The sequence below is a fragment of the Rhamphochromis sp. 'chilingali' genome (assembly GCF_963969265.1).
Source record: "Rhamphochromis sp. 'chilingali' genome assembly, chromosome: 22".
NCBI lineage: Eukaryota > Metazoa > Chordata > Actinopteri > Cichliformes > Cichlidae > Rhamphochromis > Rhamphochromis sp. 'chilingali'.
This window is the reverse complement of record NC_137950.1, coordinates 4,933,848-4,961,093: the sequence shown is the minus strand read 5'-3', so window position 1 is coordinate 4,961,093 and position 27,246 is coordinate 4,933,848. Positions and strand designations below refer to the sequence as shown.

At 40.8% G+C, this 27,246-nt stretch overlaps 1 protein-coding gene across 1 annotated transcript in view; it reads right to left on the bottom strand.

The window, feature by feature from the left end:
• gas7b (growth arrest-specific 7b) overlaps positions 1 to 27,246 on the bottom strand; it is a 62,468-nt gene that overhangs the window by 25,930 nt on the left and 9,292 nt on the right. The window contains exons 2-5 of the mRNA XM_080872472.1: positions 11,566 to 11,683; positions 4,590 to 4,667; positions 3,130 to 3,218; positions 1,564 to 1,617 (exon numbers count right to left, since the gene is read on the bottom strand). Coding sequence (XP_080728598.1) covers positions 1,564 to 1,617; positions 3,130 to 3,218; positions 4,590 to 4,667; positions 11,566 to 11,683 — 339 coding nt within the window. The remainder of the gene's footprint in view (positions 1 to 1,563; positions 1,618 to 3,129; positions 3,219 to 4,589; positions 4,668 to 11,565; positions 11,684 to 27,246) is intronic.

Here is a 27,246-nt window from a genome sequence, read left to right as displayed (position 1 = left end):
TTGGATTCTCTGTCAGCATTGTTGCTGGCTTTCCCTCTGCTGCGTCACACATGGACGACCATGTGTTTATCTGCTTTAATATAAGTGAACAAGTTACAGCATGTCCAGTAATTAGCACAATAATCTGTTAGTTTTCTAACGTACGTTCTTTTGGAGGCCAAGAGTTACAACATGTCATTAGCTGGATTGGTTGGTGTTTGGTGTTATCATGTCACTGAATACTACCGTATCAGCGATAAGGCTTACAATCAGTGTGCACTGCTTTGTTTTGATTTTTTACAATCCAGCAATCTTGGACAAATTGTTCTTGTTATGCTAAAATAAAGACTTTTTGTCTTACAAAAATAAAAGCTCAGCTTCAGCCTCTTAGTAGATTCACCAATCAATCAATCTTCCTTTTCGACTGATTGCATTTACAATCAAATCTTGATCTCTAACCGAGGCCTCGAGGCCGAGGTGACAGGGATTTGAACTTCTCTGAGATTTTTAGTAGATACACCTATGGTATCAAGTTGACAATCCTGCCATTTATCAACGTCGCCCACCTGCCCGCCTGACAACAATGCCCCATCAGCCTGAGGGCTGAAAATGAAACAGTGTTTCAAAGTATACACTTAAAAACTTAAATCTAAATTTGATATTGTTACTGAAACATGTTTTATAGTATTATAGTCTAAACTGGTCTGGTGATGAGAATACTTCTTATTTATTTAGCTTCATCTTTTTTTAATTTATTCATCCTTTTATCCTCACTGTGATGTTCAAAAAGATAAACAACAGGTCTCTACCACTGCAAAGTGTGTATCTCCTGTGCAAGAAGAGAAGCGTGACTTTTCTGAAGGTCACCTGACCTCTTCAAGACTTCGCTGTCAGCAGACGGCATCAGTAGTAGCTATTTGATATCGACTGTTGCTGTTCTCACCTCCCTTTTCTCACTCCTGTTTCCTCTTATAACTATCTGCTTATCAATAGCATCGCTCTGGTTGCTATGGAAGCCAAGAAATGCCCCCTCCCCCTTACATTTCAAGCATGTTTTTTTTATACACATATATATATCCTGAGAAAATAAAAGCCTGGGCTTAATCCATGACCTCCTGGGAGCAGGACGTCTGCTATTTTCCTAGTGTGAGGCCAAACAGGAAGTAATGACCTGACAGCAGAGGAGAAATCATCTGGATGCTGAACAGGATGATGTCACTGTGTATCTGTACACTAGCAACTGAAAATAAGCATCGAACAATTCTCACAGGAGCGGACAGATAAAAAAAACAAACAAACAAACAAAGCAAGCCTGAAGAGAAAATGAAAAGCATTTACAGCTACAATGCAGTTAAGGTTTAGTTAGTTAGTATATGCACTGATGTATTTTAAATGATGCAGAAATCATGAGGTCGGATAAAAAGTCCACCAGGAGGGACGTCTGCATTAGACATATTTTTTTTTTTAGCTAATAAGTTCAGAAATAAAGACTCAAGTTCTTCCTTGCTGGTCCTTTGGGACTATTGTAGTGCTCTGGGGTGAGTTCATGGTTAGTTAAGAGTTCCCAGTAGTTGCCCCACTCACCGTGACCGTGGTCTCCTTGTTGTGTTTCCTCGTGGGCGACGTCGATCCTGGGCACTGCAGAGAGAAGAAGGACGCTCCGTCAAAAACTCCATCCTCCGTGTCAGACATGACTGCTCGGCGTACACACACCGCCACCCGCACATGCACGCAAACACAGTTGTTTTCCAGACGAGCGCTGTTAGCGTCTGTCTGGCGCTCTCTGTGCTCCTGGTGCTGCTGCTGCTAGTGTGTATGGATGTGTGTTTGTGTGTGTGTGTGTTGCTGTGCAGAGTAGGGAGGATAGTTCTGCAGAGCAAAGCAAAGCACGGCTTGCGTTCTCTCTTTGTGTGAATGTTGATGCATGTGTGTGTGATTTCCAACACTTAAGCTCAGAATAGAGTCATTTCCAGTGCTCTGGGCTGAAGCAGCAGTGGGTGAAATAAATAAGTGTTAAACAGTAAAGCTAGATGGAAAGTATAGGGAGTTTATCACCTCTTTTCCCACAAAATAATTAAAGATAGAAAAGGGAACAGGACCTTGAGTCATTAGCATCATGTGCGTGTTTGCAGTTTTTGAATGAGCGGGTTTGTGTACACGAGTCTGCGATGCAGAAAAGGAGAGAAGTGAGGTGACAGCGAGTGAAAAACTGGTGGGTGGATCCTGTATAACTGCACCCTGAGTGCCTGGTTAATTATGATCAGGGGAGCAGATACTGTAGGAGGGATTAATGTGCTCAAACTGCCATCAGCTGCTCCATTAATACCGAGCGGAGAAAGAGAGAGGTGGTCTGATCATGACATCATGCATCATCAGTATAGCTGTACATCATTACATCTTTAATTGTTTCTAAACACTGGATATGGATCGAGTTGTGTTGGCAGACAAACTAACCTAAAGCAATGATTTTGCAACAGAGAAGCAGAAGCAGGGTCATTTATTATTATATCCACAATAACGTCCTGATAGAGCCGCACCAGTTTACTGGGAAATTGTTTTAAGTCTTAATCAAAGCGTCTAAACAGCCTCGTCCCACCCTCACAGGGGTTATTTATCTCTTCTGCACTCCAATGCCATTACCAAGTACTTTGGTTAGTTGTACTGCACCTGTGGAGCTCTAACCTCAACTTCTTGTCCTCATGTGTCCTAAACTGATACACTATGAGACAAAACTGAGTCATAGTACGCTTGTTCTTAAAATAAGCAGTTATCTACATGTGGCGGGGAGCATACAGCAGGACAAACAGACTGTTTAAATGTCATGCCTGTGAAAAACCTGGCAGGGTGGAAGATGATTTAGAGCACGAAGAAACAGCAGTGAGACAAGTTTTCTCAAACCTTGGAAAGACACCAACACCACTAATTTTAGTTAATTTCACTCCATGTGACATTTCACAACTTTTGTGCTAAATTTGGGGGACTCACATCGCTTTTGAGTCTTTGGGATAGTAAAACTTTAAAAAACAGCGACAGACTTTCTTCGAAAGGAGCAAACAAGCAAGCCTTGACAGCTGAATATCCACATCTTTTGCATCTATGCTTTCAGTGATATAGTCAAGGACTAAAAATAATAAAATCAGACAGCTTTACCTGGGGCTCTGTATTGCTCTTCCTAACCAGACTGTTGTGTGAGTGCTCCACATGATGCAAGGGACTACCACCTGAGTGAAATCCATTCACTGGAAAAACAAATGAGAGACACCAGGACAGATAAAGACAGGCAGAAAGAAAGACATTCAGGATTCTATGGATAAGATGTAAACTTATTCTTATCATAAGGGAGTTTGCTCCTCCTCTTTAAGAGCTGAACCAAACCACAACTGAACTGAACTTATTTCTGCTTTGTGGTCTGAAAATGCCTTTAATGGAACAAACACACATAATCAGTTAGCTACATTACACTAGCTTGTGGTATAGGTAAATCCACCACCAGGTTACATGGGAATGTCTTAAAGGTTTATATATGTAAAAATCTCAGTTTTACAGTAAATCACTGAATTGACATATTTTCAGATAGAGATTTAGAATAACAAAGCCAATGGATCAGTGGCTAGCCAGAAAGAGGATACTGCTATAGCAGCTAATTAGCTAACAATTTTAGCCTACAGCTAAACGTTGTTCATGTTGTTAGATAAAAAGAAAATAGTTGTGCTTTATTGTTAATGATCCATTAGTGTGTTGACTTATTTATTTTTTTCATACATAAGAAAATCTAAAAAGTATTCATTTAGTTTAAAATGCAATTTACAGGAAATGTCAATTTATGCTAACCTAACAGATTTTCTAATAGTATGAATGTTTACAGCTTAACAAATTTTAATTGATCATTTGGTTTAAGAACCTAAAGAAAAACATGGACGTAGCTTCTGGGTCAGAAGAACGAAGCCAATATCGAAGTGTCTTAAACCTGGATTTTACCTGAAGGCCAGCAGATATGAGAAAACTATTCTCTGTTTTGACCTCGGTAAATATTTTATGTGGTCAGTTGCTCATTTTGGATCATGTTGAATAAAAAATTACACCTATTTTGAAAATCTTGGTCATAGTGCATTTGAAAATGCAGGATTGCCTGTGAAAACAACAACAACCACAATCCAAACAATTCCAACCACTGAAAAGAGACGTTAAATGGCTTTTACTAAGAATCAGCGAACGTCCACTTACTAAACACTAATGTAACTCACACAGTCAACATGGCCAACCTTTTCTCCATTCTTTTATTTAACAAGGCAAGAAAAGAAAAGTAATTTCTAACCAAAGTGAATGAACATAGCCCGCTTCCTGTATTTTACCACTTACAAACCTTACTGCTTCTTTCTTTCCTTCTGTCTTCTTTTAGGAGCAGAGCCAAAAGAGGGACACTGCAGGCCTTAATTCTTTAGTTGAGGCTCCAGATTAAGTTAGTTACAGGAAGTGACTGTGTGTGGTGTGTATGTGAGTGGGTGCTTTGTGCCATTGTGGAATCTTCAGAGAATTCACAGCCCTGTGGCATTATAACTTGAGGAAGTTGAAGTAAAAGAGGCTGAGTTGGAGAAATAAATATTCAGTACCTGCTGGCAGAGAGTTCTTGTGTCGGAAGGAGTTCTTTGGCGTCCCCGGTGCACTCGACGGTCTCTCCCATGTTGTCTCTGTTGGTGTTTGGGAGAAGGGGAAGAAAAGAACACAATGACATTAACAAAGTAACACCAGTTGCTACATTCTTTTGTTATTCTGTTGACAACTTTGGAAACAACTTTGGAAACCATAAGAAGAAGTGATTCACAGATGGAACTTAGCTCTTGTCGTAGTCAGCAGTTAAACTCAAAAAAAGCCACATCTCGACCGCAGTCAGAGGGCATCTATTCTGTTTCACTTCTACATCGTGTATCAGCTATAATTTTGATTTATAGTGTTCGTATTTTTAACGTGAGGCCTCTTTTGATTCTCGAGTAGTAAAAAAAAAAAAAAAAAGAGTCATTGTTGACAACACAGGAACAGTGCAAGTGTTCTAGGACCTGTTATAATCAAAGAGATAATGTGTGTCAATTTCTATTTTGACCACAACATTTGCAAATGTGTTAAATGTAACTGTCACTGTTTTAGTAGCTAAGATGTAGCTAGATAGGTCTAGGTCTGTAGGTCAGACTAATAACTTTTTGACTACTGACATTATTTTGTCAGTATTCAAATGGACTTCACCTTCATGCGCCTCTTTTATTCTGAGTCTTGAAGGCTCAGAATAGAACTGAAAGGATACGTCTTTGATTCTTTGGACGGATACGTCAGGGCAACATGGGGTTCAGCATCTTGCCCAAAGAAATTTAAGACATGCCGACTGGAAGAACCGAGGATCAAACTAACAACCTTCTGACCTGCTCTGCCTCTCATCACACCCAGAAAAACTGGACAAGAGTGAAGTCTGTTTGATTCATATTCCTCTAAGAGTCAGGATCACTTAGCAACAGAAAATCAGAGACTGCTGCGTGGCAGCTACAGCTGTACAGAAACCTCGTTCCATCAAAACCTCCTGGATCAACCTGTTGCACTGGACAAGATGAACATTTACCACACTGGAAGGACAGGGACAGTGTTTCTATCGGCGATGCTTCCAGCTCAAATGCAGTCAAAGTGGAAGGATGTTTGCCAAATATCAAGATTTTACTATAGAGATTTAAGCCACTGTCTCTGTTCATGCAGACACAAATATGTAGAAATATAGTATGCCATATTAATATAAAATATTTGCCTTTTGTCAGTTCTAGCATGTTTTTCTGGAAAATTAGAAATATCAAAAGCTAGCAAACACAAGAATGTGTTTCAACACACCCACTGAGGAAACGCTGTCCTCTTTCCAGTGGTGAAAGTTTAGTTATTTTTTGCATCGCAGAGTTAGAAAAAGTACTATACACTTAATAATGGAAACATCACAGAGTAAACTTTACTTGAGCTATAGACGTGTCACAGGCCAACTGAAATGCAAGAACTCCCACTTGAAGTCATGTGGAAGTTGAAGGTCTACCCAGCCTTTATTTTTTAATGACATCTATTCTGGCTGCTACAAAAATATATATATATATACACGTCTTTTATCAACCACCTGTTCTCTTTTCCTGGTTGAACTGTACCTGTACAAAAGGTTCAAGCTTTGAACCAAGCAAAAAAAAGTATTAATGAAGCTTCTCAGAGGTACTGATGATACTTTCCCAACATCTATCCCAGTTTCATTCCTGCTGGAAAAGTTGCTGGCAATTGAAGATTGTAAAAGCAAGTCCAATGCAGATCCTAGAAGATACCCCTTTCATTTGAACTCCATTATGTCCATTCTGACCACAGTGCTGGGCTCAATTAGCCATTTTCTATGATCACAGAGAGAATAGGCACAAACATGTAAAGAGCTCTCATTTCATTCGGGTCTTTTAGGCCGGCCCTGCTCTATTTGGCGCTGCTCAGCAGAGGAGACAACTGAGCCAAGCCCATCAGTTCAAATGACACGCATGGAGGGGATAACTGGCAGCGAGCTTATGGAGAGAGGCTGTGCCTTCATGTTTGATGTACAACATCGGGGCAGAGCCGGCACTCGCTGGCCATAAATGTATCAATTCCTCTCTGTTAGGCTGTCACAAACAAATCGATACAGTAAGAAAAATGGGATATTAAAGCAGAAAATTATTGTATAACCTTCTTAGCAGAGGGAAATTGCTTGTTATTGTCATTCTATGTATTGCCAGAGGAATAGCATTCAAAACATCATTAAAAATACAATTTCATAAATCCCTCTTAGTCAGATTTAAACTAGATTTACAAATTAACGAAGGCTATCACAATCATTTTCAGCATGAATTGCCCGTAAATATTTTTTCCAACCAAATAGCACTTTTATTTGTATTAAAAGGTGCGAAAGCCCACATATTTACTATATGTTCAATCCCAGAGAGGGACAGATTGAGTTTCCAGGCAACTGGCTCTGATCATTTCCATGAACCTGTTTTTTTTTTTTTGTTGTTTTGTTTTTGTTTTTTTTACACACATCAGTCTTAACATTTGCTGTATTCGTTCATACAGATACAGTGATACATATGCAGCAGCAGGAGTGATTTTCATCAGCCTGCCTTGTCACAGAGGAGATGAAGTCTAAAAAGCTGTCAATCATCCTAAATTACTTTGACAGCCTGGATTACAGAACAGAGACCAAAGAGTGCAGTTTACTCGCTTTTCTATCCGCCCTTTTCAGGTTTCACGTGGGTCTTAATGAAGCAGATTCATGAAATCAATGACAGAATGAAGTCATCTAATGATCCAAGCTGCATCAGCACGGGCTCATTTATGGATCATAAAAGCATTCATTTCTTTTCGGATAGAGCAAACGTCTCGGATTTTCATTTTGCACAGTGTGACTGACAACGGAAGACAGCGATGCTTAAAAGTAAAAATGAATGAATGAAACTAGTCGACAGCAGGTCCGATAGCAACACGCCGACAGCTTATTGTCCACGACGCCACACCGAGAGAGATCCCTGATTCGAAACAGGGAGAAGGAGAATGGCCTAGTTAGCTTTGACACTGATGCTATATTTTATTCATAACCATATGACACAGGTCCCTGATGGATTAGCTACCTCCTGTATCTGGTTTTTATCAGTCCAAGCAGCCCGTTCACTCACTGTGTTATCTCCAGATTGTAGACGCACTGACATGTGCTTTTCCTAACATGCAGAAAAATATGGGGAAAACAATCAAAAACACTAAACATAAATACTGTACACTGTCTGTGTACCTTATGTGAACTTATAACATTGTAAAGTCATTTTTGTCAGATTCAAGTAAAGTCCTTTAGAAGCAGTCGTGCCAGTAGCCACCTTGATAAGACTTTTAGGCTCTTATTTATATCATTTAACTACTTATTAGTCATGTTCACTTAATCTCATGGAAAAAGTGAATCAAATATGTTGTTAACTGAATGTTGAGCTGAATTTTAGTAGTTTACTGTATTTGAAAAGTAACTTATACACATTTAATGTTGCATGTTTTCACAAAACAGGGTATGCTGTAACAGGGCAGATTTAATTGCTTTTACAATTCGGCCTTAAAAATCCTGGGACTGAATCTGTATCTACAGCATGTGTGCTCTGGCTGGAATGACTTTGGTTTAGTATGTTTATCCAGCAGCCCACTGGTTCACTGGGATGAGTGGAGATTCTGAGGAGACGGGTACAAGCTGCAACAGCCAGCACCGCGGCTCTGCTGCACCCAGCAACACAGGAAGGAAAACCTAGAAAAAAAAAAAACAATCTCCAACACAAGGACATGCAGCCCTCACCCACGCACTCTGCTGTTACCATGGTGACACAGAAACACAAATGCACACGCACGCGTGCACACATACACACACGTACACACACATATACAATCTAATCTCGCTGAACTTTAGCGTAACCAAAGGGAAGTCCAAAGAAAATAGCAGAGTTGCTATAAATACCTAAAAATTGTATCAAATGTGTTTGTTTGGAAACAGCTGCTGTGGTAGTGAAGAGAAAAAAACCACAAGACCTGTAGTACAGCGGTTGTGTGCGTGCGTCAGGACCGAGCGTTCTCTAAGCTTTTAGTCATCGTGCAGCTAAGACTCAGAAAATAAGTCCTGCAGGTTTTTCCCGTGCCCTGTGAGGCCAGTTTCACAACACCATAGCAACAATATTGCTTTTTTTATGAGCCAGGATACAGATGCTGCTGATGTGTGAAAAAAATAACAACAAAAAAAGTTATGAAAAATTAATCATTTTTTTTCTCATAGGAAATATTGTGGGACTCCTTTTATAGCACCAAACGCATAAAAACAAGTAAGATCTGCTGACTTCTCAGTGGAATAATGTGAAAGGGAGAAATAGATGTTTTTACTATTCAACAACAGTCTTATCCAGTGAGAGTGCGAGTTGGGTCCAACTTTTAAGACAGCAGCACTTAAGCACCTCATTAAATCCTAAAGGAGCAGAAGGAGAAACCCTTGGCTCGTGCCTGGGTGGAGACCTCAGCTAAGTTTAGATCCGTGCTAATGACCGCAACTTGACCGCCGCAGCCGTGATCAGAGGCGAGCATGCTGTGAGCAGGTTTGATGTGAGGGTCATCAGTGACTGCTAGGCCACAATCCCAGTTATATGAAGGAGATAGGTGCACATGTGAAACCAGTACAACAAGCTGATTCACAACACAAGGCCAAGTATGAATAATGTTTCTAACTGTTCTGTCAGGTCTTATTACTGACACGTGGTTATGTGTTCTGGTAGGAATTCACACTGAAAAGTGAGCGTTTGGTCCAATCTCCACGCCTGAGAGCCAGCTCTCTGTCTGAACGCAGCGCAGGAAACGAGAGCCCCTGCCAAACTGTCTTGAAGTTGAGTGACAGAAAAATGTACTGAATATAATTTGTTTTTATTTTGGCTCAGTAGGAGGAAATGAGGATTGTTTTCATTTACTGACTTCTTAATTTTGTTGGTTTTCACCTGAAGGTAAAGGATGCTAGTAAGACTAAATGTATGCATGGTTTACACAAGTTTGCGCACTGCTGTAGAATGTAAATGTGAATGTAATGTCGTCATGCTGCTTGTGTGACAGTTGCATGTATAAACCACTCTTACCTGTATTATTTAACCCAAAGGCACACAAGAGTTGTAAGATATTAGTATCATCAGTCAAGTTTTATAGTGACTTCACTCTGGGATAGTATTAAGCTGTCTCTGTGCCAGTGTGTCAGTGTGTGTGTCTAATCAGGGAGACACTGAGAGGTGATTGTGTTGACAGAAACAAGGCACTATCAGCAGGGTCTGTCCTTACAGGCCCTGATGGACGGCGTCTCTCTCTGGTACCATGACTACAACAGACACTGAGTGAACATTCAGCCGGATTACAGTCACATGAAATCACGCAGGTATCATTTTAAAGATCAAAACAGAGCTCTGCTAGCTTTCTGTTTCATGAAAGAAAACATATTATTGAGAATTCAAAGAGCGGTCTGAGAGCAAAGCAGGAAATCTTTTACTTCAATGTGGCAAATGGGAAATGAATGTTTATAAGCATGTCTTTTAGAGACATGTATTAACAAAGAAACCCCAACAGACAGCACAAGCGTCAGAGTGCAAAAATTAATAATGGCAGCTGAAGAAATAAATCTGCAGAAATAAACCAACTAATAAACCCAGGTGAACCTGTTTTACTTTCTCAGTAAACTGATTTAGTGGGTTTTGCAAAAAATACCAATACTTCTCTGAGTTATAGCTCCATTACATTTACACACTGACAACCAAAAGGTGATGATTATTGTAACTACAGAACTTGCCCTTAAGGGTAACTAGTATCAGAACGCCTGGTTATAGCTGTAACTACATTCAGGGGTAAATTCCAAACGGAAACTGCTAATAGCTAATTCAGCATACTTTTAATATTAACTATCATGTGTAGTATACAAAGTGAAAACTGAAGCTTTGGCACAGTTTGACGTTCACTGTGTAACTGGAAGGAAGTGTGTGGTTGTCACTTTTTTCTAGAGGAGGAAAGGCACAGTGTTATAAATGTTCTGGTGTGATGCCTTTTGAATGTGGTTTCAGAATATAACTCAGAAGTAAAGAGTTTTGATCAAATGGTAGTGTGTTTGGTCCTGGCAACACTGTGCCAAGTATGGTTCTCAAGTCAGGAGGTGATTAGCCTAGCTTAGCATGTAGGCAGGGGGCACCAGCTAGCTAGATTCTGAAGCTTATAATAATAAGTAATAACAGCTAAAAACTACTTCACTCAGGTCTCCATTTCTCTGTTTTGGAAGGTCACCACCCTTTCAAAGCTGCATCTGCTGATTTTTTTAGCTAATGTGGAATGAAACACAGCGAAACTGCTAGGCTTGACTCCATAGCGTGCTAAAGCTAATAATGAAACCTCATGACAAGATCAAACACACAAACTGATTTACTGACATTTATGATATGCAATTTACTGTTAATTGTGTCAATACTTATCGCTGAAAAAATTGACTTATTCTTTGCGTTTGATGTTAAATTTAACGGACAAAGCAGCTCAATTTTTATAAGTCGCCTGTAAAACTAACCACACCTATGAGAACTATTTTATTTTCTATTTTGCTCTGTTTAGTAAATCTGGTCTTAGGCTAACAATTGGTTGTCTACCAATCGTAAGGTCAGTGATTAGATTATAGCACCTCACATCTGCATGTCAAAGTATCCTTTGGGAAGACATGAACTCTGACTTTCCCCAATACATCCATTGCAGTGTAAGTGTTAGGTTAAAAAGCGCTTAGGCCTGTGTGAATGGGTGAATGAGGCTTGTAGTAAGAAAGAGCTTTGAGCACTCACATAAACTAGAAAAGCATTACATCAGTACCACTCCATTTACCATTTAAGCAGTGACCTCTGGGACTGAAAACAAAAACTGAAGAGGGCCCTTAGGCTTGAATAGGAAAGCAAGCCACAAAAAGCCAGGCTAGTGATATTCCTGCTTCGGCTTCTTTTCACAGCACGTCTAAAAAATCCACATTACATTTTCGCTTACCGTTGTTTGTGGTGTTGACATAGTATCGCCGCCCTTGTGGAGACATATAGCATTTCCAGTGAGGAGGCAGGGGATCTTTGAGATCCTCAACAGGAATCTGACTCAGAGATGCTGTCCTCTATCAAAACAGAAAAGTAAGAAATGTCAATAATGATGAAGAGTCTTAGTTTACTCACTGTTTCTTAACCTAACGTTTAGAGTTAAAAGAAAGATTAGGCTATACTACTGGTGCAGAAGACATGTACAGCCTGGGTTCAATGAGGTTCTCATTTCCTCAAGCATTTCGCAACCATCGATGACATCATAGCGGAGCAGGCGGAATTGCTGCCGCTGCTACACAGAAAACAAGAAACTGGCATGGCCCTGAGGTTGGACGGAAAGCTCCAGAGCTCCAGAGTCAGCACATGAGCACACACAGCCGACAGCTGAAGAACACGATCGAGAGAGAGAACATGTAGCCAAACTGCGCACATCTGCTACTGATTAGCAGAAAAACAAAGGGCTGAGACTATTGTAACACTTTGTGGGGATGCTGTCTGGAGACCCGAGAGAGCCAAATGAAATTCCAGCTCTATTCCTCAACAGAAAGTCTGGCATAAGAGGTTCATTTTACAAACTGCGAAGATATTTGAGCCAATCACTGGTGGTAAATGGATATGTCTTTGAAGGATAAAGATTTGGAGCACTTACAAACCGCACAGTAAACTCCATCTCTGAATACTGACTCTAAACCCTTGAATTTATAATCATGCTTAAGGAGAAGGAGAAACATTATGCATTTAGGCATGGAGGGTGGCATTACTTAGCCTTTTAAACTATAAGACCAATTGTATTTGCTAGACATTTACAAGTCCTGATCTTGGTCTTCAAATGATGCATTTTTAAGTATTAATCACTGTGAAACTCAGATGGTGAAAAAGCATGCTCTCTGCATCTAAACAAACTAGTAGGTTCTGGGTCAGTTCAAGTGTTGTTATGTGAGAGAATGACAACAGGAAGCACTGGGGAAACCAGTAATGAGTGAAACTAACTGTCCTGAAAGGCCACTCTGGGTACGAGTTTGGAATCCAGGAAACAGGAATGCACTTCATTATCATTAGAGGCACCTGGGATGAGGACAGACAACACATTTCTTAATGGAAACCATCTCATTACCCATTTAGGGGTAATCAATTGCTAGTCAGTAACTATTTAAGCCCAAAATATCCCTGGAGAATGAATCCATTACATGTAACTGCTCCCCTCAGTGAAAGAAGCAGAAGGATAGAAAGGAAGGAAGAAGGATAAAACCCAGACCTCTGTGGTCCCACAGGGCTCGAGAGCATGAACACATGTCAACCTCGGGAGACTTACGACTATGTGTAATTACACACTCTCCGACAGCATCTCAGCTAAGTTTTCTCTTTGATGGTCTCGGTGGTCACTTTTATATTTGTCCTTCATGTGTCTTTGAAAAATCGTCTGGTAATTTCTTACAGAAATGAAAAGTGGTCGCAGAGAAGTAACGATGGATAAACGGCATGCTACAAAAGAAAATCAGAGCTATTTCCAGTGGCAGCAGTGACAGAGTGTGGTTTGTGCACTGAAAAAGAAATGGAAAGAGTGTAAAAGACAACATGACAGTCAAACCACAGATACAGCTACAGCAGAGCTTAGTGCTACAGTGTACGGTTGTGCCTGCGTAGGGAAGACGGCCTTCATTTACTTCGCACGTCTCTCAGTCAAACATGTGCTTTTGCAAATTCGTTTTCACAGTTTCAGAGTAGAATTGTGAAAACAAGACGAGACCAAGCCAAGGGTGTAAGCAAGACCCGATGTCTGACGTAGCAGCAATGCAGGAGCCAGCTTAGGGCTCTTATCATGTTGCGTTGTTATTTGGTCTTTGTGACACAGTAAATCTGCCTTTGGGCCCGGCTGTCTAGATGTTAATCATGTTTTAGTGAAAGTTCCTGTCTGGTGAGACCTAATAACTTATCCAGGGAAGAGAAATGAGCAGATAGAAACATGGAACTCAAAAGAATCCTGAATCGAAATCTTTCTGGATTTACCGTGTTGGTTTTTAGAGCATCAAGTGACCATGTTTAACATCACAAAAGCCATTTGCCAGATAATTATTTTAGAAATGCTCCATAAAACCTTAATACCACATCATCTGTCAAGACGTCTCATCCAGGGTAAAGCTTAATAGACAGCTAGCAGCTACAGCTATCTGTGGTGGCATCCACATGCTATTCAAAGACGCCACAACCCAAATAATATAAACCAGTGGTCCCCAACATTTTTACGCTACGGACCAGTTTATGTCTGACAATATTTTCACAGACTCACCTTTAAGGTGTCACAGATAAATACAACAAAATAAAACCAGTACCAAACAAACAGAAGATTTATTCATAACACACGGGAAAAGACCCAGGGAAACCAAGTTAACTATAAAAACGATAAAAAAAATAACGATAAAAACCGTTAAAAACCCTGAAAACCATAAATTTCACACCCAAGTGTCACAGTACTGGGCCATGAGGCCCAGGGTTTACGTTCTAATGCATATTTTTGTATCCACATGTGTAGTTTAACGCATCTAGTTATTTTCTAGTTTGCAGTTTAGTCCTTGGTTTCTTAGTCCCTTTTGTCATCTCTCCCTGGTCCATGTGTCTACCTGTCATGTTTCATGTCTCTGGTTAGGTTAAGTTCATGTTCTATCTCCATGTCTAGGTCTCTGTGTTTCCTGTTTTATTTTGAAAGAGTATGGTGTTCTTTGTTCACTGTAGTTAGTGTTACTCTCCCCTGTATTGTCATTATGTTTCCTTCTTGTCAGCTGTGTTCTCATGTGTCTCCACTTCCCCTGATCACCTCATGTGTGTATTTAAGTCCTCAGTCTTGTTTTGTTCGTCGCTGCGTCGTCTGTTCAACTTCCCCCATGTTACGCCAGGTTTCAGGACCCTGTGCTGGTCATGTCCACGTTGCTTACGTGTATATGTTTCACAGTTCTTTGTTGTTCCAGCACAGAGTCCTGTTCATAGTTGTCTCCGTCATATGCATCGTTGTCACCCTGTCTTAGCCTTCCCTGCTGTCTGAGTTAAGTGTCAGTTCTTAGTTTTCCCAGTTCAGCTTCTAGTTTAGCTTTGCCTCAGTGCTTTCTGTTGTTTGCCACATTATTCAGCCCAAATAAAGGCTCGCTTTTCATTTCAAGTTCAGTACTGTCTCCTCGTCTATGTCTGCACCTGGAACCTCACACTCCCACACACGGTCCGCCCGCCGCAGACCGTGACACCAAGCCTCAACTCTCCCGGCCCGGTACTGGCAACGATCCGTGGCCCGGGGGTTGGGGATCACTGATATAAACTTTCTACATTTATAACATTTATAGTTTTATAAAAATCAACCTCATACAGCTGTTGTAAAGGTAAACCTTAGCTACAGTGACCCAAACAATTTTTTTAGAATGACCTGTAGACATTTTTTTAACTTTATTATTACACTTAAACACTTCTATAAGCAACGACAGCACTTAACTAGTTCATCTAGCAACCCAGTAATATGTATATTATTAACACTCGACAATAACACTGGACAATGGGCAAATTAAACTCACATCCAGAATGTTTGCCCTCCAAGTTTGACCTTACAGCATCAATCGGAACGAGATTCTGGTCTGTTTTTATCAGAGGACTTCATTTACATACCATCGATACATCTCCAAAGCCTAAATGATCTTCCAGGTTAACAGATCTCATGTACTACACTAACAAAACACCCTTGGAGTTTTCTCTGCATTTCCTGGCTGCTTTCCTGTTGGCGTCTTTCTGTTGTTAGGTCACATGCTCATTATCAGTGAAATGTTAGGCCAGTATTGTTGTTCTCGGAGCTGAGCAGATATGGCTCTTAGTAGCAGGCAAAGACAGATGGGAGTGGGCTGCTTGAGCTGAGGACACATAATATGCAAAAACTCTTGGCCACGAAGACATTTTAGTTCATTTTTAGCACAACAATTTAAAAAAAGAGTGTCTCTGAGTCTTGTATTAAATTTCAGTCTCTTCAAACATCAACAAATTTCACAAGCGAGCAAAGTTTGGACCGAGCCACAAGAGCACAAGTTAAAACTCTCCTTCCTGACAGAAGTTTGTGACAGATCTGACAGCCCTGTCGTGGAAAAAAAATAAAAATCAGATGTGAATGAGAGAATGGGAACACCTTGGCAGTGGGAAATATTAAGAATCTGAGAGCCAGCTTGCCTAGGCATATGCAACTTTAAATAATGCACCATTCCAGATGGTTAACCTTCCAAGCCCCAGACTGCCTTTGGCTCCACACTCATGTCTTGCCAGAATTGCCCCTGGTAGCGAAAGCAAGGACTCATCAGGGCCTGTGATGACTGATGAGCAACCACTATAATCGTTTCAGCACTCTGCGAGCTCTGCAGACCCCAGTTTAAAAGATAAACCTCTAATTGAAGGCGTATTAGTCATTTCAGATGTCATTAGAGAATCTTGAAGATAAGAGAAATATTAGTTTGAGCAATGATCTAAACGAGTGAATTGTGGTTTCATTAAAATGTCACTATCAGGTTGAAGTTATGAATACCATGTTTGCTTTTTTTGAATTCTGTCTCATCTTTTCCAGGCTATCGTTTCAACTGTTTACTGTCACAATAGAGGACAGAAAACATGGAAATACACAGAGGGGTATGGTATTCTTCTTAAGCTTGGAACACACCTTAAACAGAACAACAAGTTTTTACCAACTTACACAAGTCTTAAGACTTTGGCTGTCCAGGCGGAGCATACAACTTACAAAGGAAAATCTGATAATCTGAGCTCCATAGTAGAAAACATGCACAAGCACATTCTGCAGACCCACAATATGATACACACCAAGATGAGTTTCTAAAGGTTCAAAACACCAAACACACGTGGTCTTCCAAGATGACTTATCTCAAAGTTGAGAAATAACCATTACACATTTTCGGGAAGTCTGCATAAACTCTACATTCGTCTGGGAAAGAAAGAAGAAGAAGAGAACATACTCAACGAAAAGCAGGCGTCTGATCAGTTTCTGCTACAAACTAAAGTTGAAAAACCAGTATCTCTGAGGATCCCAGTTCTAGACAACCTATTATCCTATTCTGACAACCTTGTGTGTTCTTGTATAAACCGGCATCAGTTGCAAACATACCTGTGAGTATACGGTTGATGTCTGTAGATCCTAGAGTTTGTAAAATGAAGCCAACTTCTGATAAAGTTGTTTATTTACCTTGACTAACACACAACTGATAAAACTGGCAGCGACTGGATTTGATGACTAAAAATGTTTACATGTCATACACTACAGTGATTTGATCTGACAGCTTTCAGCTACAACAGACTGGGACTATCAACTACACTAAGGCTACGTTCACACTGCAGACGAAAGCGCATCAAATCCAACTTTTTTGAGCCTATGCGACACATATCCGATCATGGTATGACAGTGTGAACGGCACAAATCCGATCTTTTCAAATCCGACCTGGGTCACTTTTGTATGTGGTACTGAATCCGATACATATCTGATGTTTTAGAAAGCGACTGCTGTTTGAATGGTCACGTCAAATTAAATCCGTCTCTTAAGTCACTGACACAAGACAGACGCCAATTATCAGCGCCGGAGAAGACATCGTGAATGCTTCCTGGCCCTCCAGTGAAACTGTTGGGAAGACAACTTGGAGAAACGTGAACATTTTATTTGAACTGTATAATCTGCAGATTCTGACAGAAATCTGCAGCTATCCTTTGAAGCACCGCTCCTCTCTAAAACAGCAATAAGGATCATTATTAGGCCATATGTAAATAACAAAATAACTTTATAACTTAAAGCAAAATTGGGAAACGTAAAGTCCGAAGTCTTTATATTAAGGGCCATCAGTCAAACAATACTGTTTGCTCTGGGTCTGAACAGAGCGCGTTGTGTGTGACGTCTTCTTTTGCGCATGCGGGACGCTTTGAGGGTTCACACTAGAGCGCGTTTGCTGTCACATTTTATTTGTAGTGAGAACAAGCAGACAAAAAAATCGGATTTGATCAAAAAAATTGAGCATTAAGACCTGCAGTGTGAACGTAGCCTTTGTCCACATTTCATCCATCAAGGCTTCAAAGCCACAGAGTGATGCTGCATTTTTTAAAATTGATGTTGAAGTTCTAGTTGATAAACTGCGATATTTGCCGCTGAATTCCAACTGAAGTTGCTCTATAGTCTGACGAGTTTGAGGTCTTTTGCTAATACAGCTATTAGAGCATTTCTTTTTCCTAGCTAAAAGGTTTTCTTTGCTACCTCTGTAGCAACTTTAGCTAGTCTTTTTGGACAAGAAAGTGTTTGTTCAGAAAAACAAACCAAACAACCAATACACCCACTCCACTCCGTCTGTCGAGCACCAAGTGGCTGTCAGATAAAGTTATCAACTAGTTAGCAATTAGTAAGGTTTGTCACTATAAGTCTCAGAAAAGAAGGTTTTGTCTGTTGAATGTGTGACTGTAATTATAAAACCAATACAACAGAAAAGGGCAGTTTAGCTTAGTCTACAACTTGTTGTGCTGTTCTTGAGTGGCTTAAATTTTTTGTTAATAAAATATGAGTAGAAATGTTTGAATTATCGTCATAAATCTAAAGCATAACACAAGTTTAATGTGCTTAAATGTACAAAGAGTGGAAGCTGAAATTGTGATTACGGCTGTTTTACAATGAACTATGGAGCCTTAATCATATTTTCCACAACTGTTAAATTTTACTTTTTGAAATTTGGATATTTTTTTATCTTATCTTTTCCAAACGAAGCCACGAAATGCTCCGCGCTGCTATCATAAACAGATCCCAGCATTTTCTCCCCCCGATTACAGACATTTCCCACAAATCCCCAAACACAGGCAGCATCTCTTATTATGGAAAACAAAATACCTCATGGTCTCTCTATTTCAGGGACACTGGCTTCCTGCCTGGAAAACCAAGAATAATTTGTTAAATTCCCTTGGAAAATGCCTTTAAATAAATAGCTGTCTCACATTGAGGTCAGTAAGAGAAAAACAGCCTAGTAAACTAGGTAGTTAACCCTCCGCCCTTTAACAGTCTCAGCTGAGAACTAAGGGGAATACTAGAAACATTTCAAAGGAAGTTCAGACTCTGTTCATGATCTAACTTTTGAGAAAATGAGGTATACTTCAACTTCTATGCTATTTTAAAAATCCCTAAGATGTCAAAATTGTTTGCTGACTTGAGCAACTTGAAAATGCAGAATAACCTTCCACTGACATCAGACATGATCTTTTCAGATTGTGAGCTGTTTCCATCATTGAGCAACAGTCTGAGTGACAAATCCATCTGTAAGCTTTCGGCAGGTTAGCATCCTGACAACACAGACATCAGACTGTCCATCTAAGGCGAATCATCAGATGAAACTGTCACTCGCTGGGATCACATGGTTTGAGAAACGCTGGTCACCCACACACTGGCTGTGTGGAGGAGGACCGACACGCAGCCTTACTGATCCAGAGTTTCTACAGATTACTGGACAGGACTACTGCTTAGCTGTCATCAAACATGTCCGAGTGACTCAGTCTCTCCCGATTCGTGACAGGATGTGTGAAAAAAAGAGTTTGTTTTTTTGATCTTGCATCGCTGACCTCTAGTGATCCCTGTGGAAGCACATGGATGTCTGAGAGGAGGCTTTGTCAGAGCAGCTGTTTGGCTTTCAGCAGGATGAATCCAGAAACAGAGATAATTTCAAGTATTCATATTTCATATGTAAGCTGTAATTGATGAGCCTACACTCCAAAACCAGGGGTCATCGATTTAAAAAAGCCCCTTGACACAGTTTTACACAGCTCAGTGTCCCCAGATTTATGTCAAGTACCTCCACGTAAAGGTTTTACCCTAATAAAAGTAAAATGTTTTCAACAATTATATAACAAATAGTTTGTAGAAAGCCTATAAACAAAACAGTATCAGAAGAGAGTATCCTCTGACTCTTCACGTAACCCCAGACTGACTCCATGATGTCGTGACTCTGTGGGGGTCAGACCATCAGTTACAGATCCTTGCTCTTCTAATCTAAACCTTAAGTACCCTTTATCTTGTGAATCAGAAAGTAAGAATGTAATAGACTGCTCTGATTTTCAATGAACCCATGAGAGTTCATGCAAAATCACAGCTCTGTCGTGAACATTTGCCTTTTTTTTCTTTTCTTTCTTTAATCCAACTGCAAATGTTTTAGCACCGAAAACAGCCTCGCGCAATCAAAGACAATCCAGGGATTTCAGTTGATAATACCAAATGGATCTTATTAAACATGGAACAGTGGAGTTAATAGATACACTGAATGCTGCAAAAAAATGTCACTGAACACTATTTTACTGCTGAATCATCCAATCAATCTTATGCAAAATGTATAGATTCCAGCTCCACATCCACATAAATGCACCAGTAAAGAAAATAAGGGCAAAGAGGGGGAATTATGCTCCAAGAACACTACATTTAAAAAACTTTATTTCCAAGCTGTCTGTCACAAGCTAGCTACAAGCCTTCCAGAGATGTGTTTTTAGCCTGAAGGCAGAAACTCTAAACTACAGCAAGAGAGGACTGAAACACAGGAAAGCAGGAAAAATCCATATTTTTCATTCCTAAACGAGCAGCAGTCATGCACAGGTAGGCAAACCAGGTAAGGAGCAGGCAAAACGCAAAGGCTGTGAAAGAGTGAAAAACATCACATGTGGTTGGATTAGAGCAGGGGTCAGCAACCTTTCTGATGACGAGTGCCATCTAAAATTTCCTCAGAAGTCAATGTGCCATATGATTGCATTAGCAATAAATTTAATAACGCTCTATATGAACAGTTACACACTATGTAGAACCACTTTATAGAATTATATTTGTTTGCAGATGTTGGCAGCTATCAGCGAATAGTTATCAGCTACTTTGAAACAAGACTTTTTATCCATAACAGCAAATGAACTGTATAACAGAAAATGCAAATGCTATTTATGGTCTCCTCACAAGAATGATAAGAAAAATAAACTGGGCCAATATGGCATGTTTGTTAATACAGAGACACACATGTTAATGTGATCTCTGGTCTCCCACTCAGAGACACAGGTCTCCCAGTGTCCAGCATTCAGAGGCTACCTGAGGACTCATGTGAGAGAAAATCTGCTCACACAGATATGTAGAGCCAAATACTGTCAATAAGGCCTCTGCAATGTTCTGAAGACAGTTAAACTTGTCAGGTAGTGATGTCCAGCAGGTGAACATGCAGCTCCATGAACACAGACAGCTATGGATTCCAGCTGCATTTCGGTGTTGCATTAACTGGCATTATGAGACAAATCCAGCTGCTCATTAAAGCTTTCTGGTTTGATCAGAAAAATAAAACATTGGTCCAAACACCTGAAAGTCCCAAAAACACATTGTGAATTCTGTCTCGAGTCTACGGATGTATCCGTGCATTTCCGTGGTGCTGATGCTGCGCTGAGCGGAAATGCGGAAAGCTAACAACGTCCCCCTCACCAGTAGGCTAAGTTATTTTTAGCCAATTACAAGTTGAATCTGGTAGTTGGGGTTGTTAGCTAAGATACCGTCATTAAGAAGCGGCACAACTAATGTGTCTATGCGAGCTGATTTGCGATGTGCACCGCTGGCGCGGCCATTTATTTTTTAATGCACCCTCTCAGATTAATTCACTGCGTGTAGTGCCCAGAGCTGGACTGGGACAAAAAAATCGGCCCGGGCATTTTGACCACAGACCGGCCCACCAGGTATTAAAGACATAAAGCCTTTGAATGAAAACAAACGCTGTTGTGACAATCTTGTTGGTATATGTATGATTTCTATACATTTTACATCAGATAAAAACGTTGGTTGTAAGCTTCAGATAATTATTTAATAGCAGCCAGACATTTTAAATGAGAATAAGGAAGTATTTCTTTGTGCCCCCCTCTCCCTGTTAATTCCCTACCTGCCCCCCTGGCAACACTTTGCTAGACCCGCCCCTGCACAGTTACCAGCTGTCAGCTACATAAAAAAGGATCCTGGTGTTATTTGTCTCTCAGAAACAGTTCATAACTTCCCTTCAACTCATTCATGTCACCTAAAAGGTAAACCTGTTTCTCCATCACCTGTTCAGCTCTGATGATTCAGTAAGGACATCTCCTGGTTTCATCTTCATGTTTCCCTCTCACCACATATTCAAACCGACATCGTGACCAGCAGCTTTACAGCTGTGGCTCCAGCAAACATCAGCTGATACTAGAAATGAATATCAAATAAATTCTAACAACAGCTGATCAAGCTTAAACGTGCTGCTGTTGTTTAGCGCGACATCCACTGGTTTCCTTTTTCTGGAACAAAGTGGGAGATAAACAAACAAGAGAGAAAAGTCGATCAGCTGATCATTGATCAGTTTCATGATTGAAATAACAACCGGGGGGACAGAATAAGAGAAGAACAAACAGTTGTGCAGCATAAAGACACAGAAAAATTCCAGCTTTGTGTCTTTTTCATTGTAGCTGAAGTACCTGACAAACTGTGTTCCTTTTCACCTCAATAAGAAACGCGTAATATTTTCTCCGAATACGAGACGATTCCGGGACGGTTGGCAACTCTAATAATTAACCTTATGAATTAAATAAAGTTCACTATCAGTAACATCAAAGCACCCACCCAGCTGTATAGAAACTCCATCATGCTAGCTAGTACGAGTTATTGTAACTGACTGTAAAAAGTCAGCATAACGAAAATACACCTTCTGGTCTCCACCACTTGTTAATGTTACTGAACCTGTGGAAGCTACGCCATAGCCACCACCAAACAACTGAGTTATTTTTACACACCGGCCAGCAAAAAATCATGAGCCCACCGAGCAAATGCCCGGTATGCCCGATGGCCAGTCCAGCTATGGTCGTGCCATTATTTAACCCTGCAAGCGTCCCTTGGGTTGTCGACCCCTGGATTAGAGGAACATGAGAGAAAAGCTTGACTACTGTAATTTCAAAGATGATCCAGCAAGTGGATAACTGGTGCTATATATAGGCTGAATTCCAATCCCCTACACCCTCTTCCCACATACTTTTACTTAGATTCCCTTCATCTGGAAGACCTCCTACATAAGATAGTGTTTTAAACCAACTACAGTTCAGTGAAACAGAATTTGTCCACACAGAACAGGCTTGCTAACCACACTCTGAAGGTACAGCACCTGTTCTGTGCCCACTGTGGACATACTACCAGCACCTGCAAAAATGAGTGTGATTTAGTCTCAGTAACAAACAAAATGAATTGGCTTTTGTGTAAATACTGCATTTGTAGCCACAAAAGAACAAGAAAGAAGAAAATAGATGAGTTGAAGATTAAGGAAAGTGGATGAAATTGAAACTGAAAATGAATATTTTTTAATAACATATGACCTGAACACATCATCTGAAATTGGCTTTGCAGAAGCTAACACAAACATTGCTGTTTAAAGTTGTTCCTGTTTTCCAAAGCCTGCTGTTGTAGTTCTCTGTCTGTGAATTAAGAAACCGTTTTGCAAATGTAAGCATGACTCCATACAGAGTTACACGTGATACAGACCGAGGAGGCAGATTAGGCGCTACGGCCGGTAACAGGACGGCCAATACGAATTTCAATATTTGTTTTTGTTTGTTTGTTTTTGTAAATTGCACCACAGAGTCGGTGCTGTAATTTCAGGAGGTACTGGCCCTCACAGCAACATGTGGATTTGCAGCAACAAGTGCAGGCAGCAACAGGTCAGCTGTACTGACTTGATACAAAGAATTATGGGTATTTCTAACAAATGAAATCCATGTTAATCATACTTCTTCACCAAGTCACAGAATACGTACAGTGTATAGTCTGCTCTGCATTTCTGTGACAAGACTACAATGGCAGGAAGAAATAAGATCTCCCTTTCTACTCCTGGCTTTATGATGTCAGTAGATATCCACTCCCACTGTGGCTGTAGCTCAGGAGGTAGAGCAGGTCACCTACTGATCGGAAGGTTGGTGGTTTGATCCCTGGCTCCTTTAGCCTGCATGCCAAGTATCAAGTATCCTTGGGAAAGATACTAACCCCCTAACAAAGTTGCTCTCCGATGCGTCCATCAGAGTGTGAATATTGTTAGAAAAGCACTCAGTTTAGAGTCAGTGCTTAGGAGAATGGGTGGGATTGGGTGAATGTGGCATGTTGTATACAGCGCTTTGAGAGTAGAAAAGCGCTATATAAGAATCAGTCCATTTACCATTATATGGACACCTAAGCGCTGCCCATTTGCAGTTCAACCTTCCTGTTTGTGAGGCGCAGCCAATCAGAAAAAAGGTGGCTTAAAGGGAGAGGAAAGCTAGCAGTTTCAGATAGACAGTAAATGGAGAGGCTGCATCGAGGCCCAGTGTGAGGCAAATAAGGTTTATCTTGGTCTGTGAATCAGGAAAAGCTAGTTCACTAGTAAGGTGCAAATATCAGAACTATGGAGTTAGCAGAATATGAGTCACTTAAGACAAAACCCAACTTTAAGTATGATTAGATTGATCCAATAGGCTTCTGTGGTGGTTCTAAGCACAGCCTACGGACAGATCAGCTGCCTATGTTTCACAAACAACGTCTGTGGGCTATTCTCGCTTGTGCTGTCTTGTTTGTATTTTTTTTTTAGGATTAGGATTAAGGTTACCACCTATGATGATGAAGTATTAATTCATCCCTGCTTGTAATCTGTTGGTTAGGTTGGTACATGTCTGCTTCAGTTATTACCAAAGATAATAACAAAGTTACAAGAATCCTGATCCTTACTCTAATTAGACCTTCAAAAACAAAATAAAATGCAGCCTGTAGTTTGCATCAGAGTTTAGTCGTTTCCTGCTGCATACAGTCGGGCACGTCTTGAGGAGAAAACAAACAAATTCCATCTGTACACACACTGGAGCAGAGTCGTAAACAGCCACCAGTGAGCATAAGCCACATACACAAACTCTAAGATGCAGCCTGAGAGTGGGGGCCATCTCTGGTCTGGAGTTTCTGCAGAATTGTAGCGAGGCATGCAGCAGCGATCTTGTTTCCCTGCTCACTCCATCTCCTAACGCTACATGTCAGAGAGGCATGGGAACAAAGGTGTAACAGCAAGTGGAAGTGTCTGTTTCCTATTATTCACTCATAAATACCTCCACCTTCCCTTTCTAGGGCGACACTGTCATGTCTGCACATCCTGGGTTCACACATGAAATGCTGACACTGATGTCTGTGTGAAAAGAACAACAGATGCCCAATCAACACCTTCACCCGGGACCAAATGATCTGATGATGATCCAGCCAGGTGTGGTCACAAAATGTGAAACTGTCACAAAGATGATATTCTTTCCCCTGACAAATGACATCCACAAAACAAAGTAAGACTGAAACTAATACAAACTAAACATTTTTGGGAAAAAGAAAAGGAAACGGTAAAGATGAAAGTTATACTGGGAACTGGCAAAAACTGATGTGAAACAAAAACTTTAAGACTCACATGCGAACCACTGAAAACATATCTTATCATCTGTGTTATGAATGGGCCTCAGAGGAGACTGTACCACTGACCTCCTCACCCTCTGGGCTCGCTCAGTGGGGGAGAAATTTCTCACATGCGTGTTGGGCCGCCGCCTACTAGACCTAAGGAGAAAAAAGTGTCAAGACACAGCGAAAGTAAATGTAGGAGGGGTGGTGCAGTGAAAGAATTAAACAGTTCTTGAAGGGGGAAACAGAGTGACAGGGTCTGCAGACCATATCTTTACTTGGGAGACATTGTTTTGGTTTGGGCAGATGTGGGAGCCTAAAGCAAAGCCACATTCCCAGATTTAGAGACACATCAGACACTCGGGGAGGAGGAGGGATTCACATGCCTGTTTAAACATGCACTCAGTCACATAGAGATATTGTGCATATGCTCCCACAAACTGTCATTGTCTGCCCAATGCCTCATCGTTGAGCACATGCATATATGTGTGTGTGAGAGTGTGTTTCACTACAACAAACAAAGCCCGTTCTGTTACATCTTGCCCTCTACAAGTTTATGTGAATTTCACATGCCCTGTGACTTTTCTACTTCACCCGTACAAATAATGTCCTACTATGCTATGTTCTGCATGCGGAGGAACGTGCTCACCAGCGTGCAGAGCTTATCTGCACGAGCCTGCTTATCTCAAGATCGGATATGGTCTCAATCCTCTATTCCAATTTCCACTCGAGTACTAAACTCACTGAGCTCTCAACGGAAACGAATGCAGTTCTTGCCGTGACCAGCTGATAGTTGGCGCTAGAGGAAATGAGGCGTTAGATTTTACTGTGCCATCCTAAAACTACCTAGTCCACTCAACTCGAGTCTACTCTACTTGGTTTTTAGGGTTACGATTAGGTGGCAGTACCTGATACCAGATACCTTTCACTACATGCTCAACCCCGAGCTACGTCGAGCCACAAATGCAACGCCATCAGACTGCATGCCACTGATTGGCCAGGGAGTCATGACACTGGATGAATCATGAGAGTGAGTTCTTAACAAGAATCAAACCAATGAAGGAAATGGCTGACCACAAACAGTGTGGTCTCTGGCTCTCGTCTTTTACCTAGAGTCTGACACAGATCTATACACCTATATCTATAGCAGTTATACCTTCGCCTCCATTCCCAAAAAGTTGATTCTGATCATCTCGACGTTGCGTTTTAAAACTCTATGTCCAGATGAAGGGCATAAACTTTTTAGGATTTCCTTACCTGGATGATTGAGTACATATCAAAACATCGCCTCCATTATTGTGCTGTGTTTGTACTACATACAAAAGACGTCACGGGACTTTCGGGGCGCCTTGCTATAACGATCCCACCCACAGCGAGGTGGTGCTCAACTGAAATGGAAAACGACTGAAACTGAATAGAGTAGAGCAAAGTCAAGCCCACTAGGGGCTAGTGGAAAAGAGTCATAAATGTTCCAGTTAGTACAGGTTGTCCCACCTAATCCTCCTGGTTAAGACTGTGTGTGTCATGTTGGGAATTACCTACTGATAGACTTCGTTATAGATGTTATAATTTATCTGGCGTTTCCCACCTGAACTGACTTACCCAATTCCAAATTGACCAAATTCTAGTTAGTTTAAATTGGGTTGTCTCAACATGTTCAATACCTAAATACCAGCAGAGTTTGGGTTGGGTTTCTAGGTCAGCATCATTTTGGATAAATTCTCTTATTCTCTGGTCTATTCAGGTTGGGTCTTGCGGTGCTTGGGATCTATAAATCTACTTACAGTGGATTTGTGTTTTTTCAGAGACTGTTTTGGTCCTGTGAAGATCTCCACCTCAAAGTCCATAATAAAATCCATAATGCCTACAAAATTGGTGGATTTCTTCAAAACAGTTGATCCACTAGAGCAGCGGTCCCCAACCCCCGGGCCTCGGACCGGTACCGGTCCGTGAGTCGTTTGGTACCGGGCCACGAGAGTTGAGGCTCAGGTGTGAAATGTATGGTTTTCAGGGTTTTTAATCGGTTTTCAGCGTTATTTTGTTATCGTTTTTATCGTTTACTCGGTTTTCCTTGGTCTTTTCACGTGTGTTATGAATAAAGTTTCTTTTTTTCGGTACCGGTACTAGTTTTATTTTGTTGTATTTATCCGCGACACCTTAAAGGCCGGTCCAGGAAAATA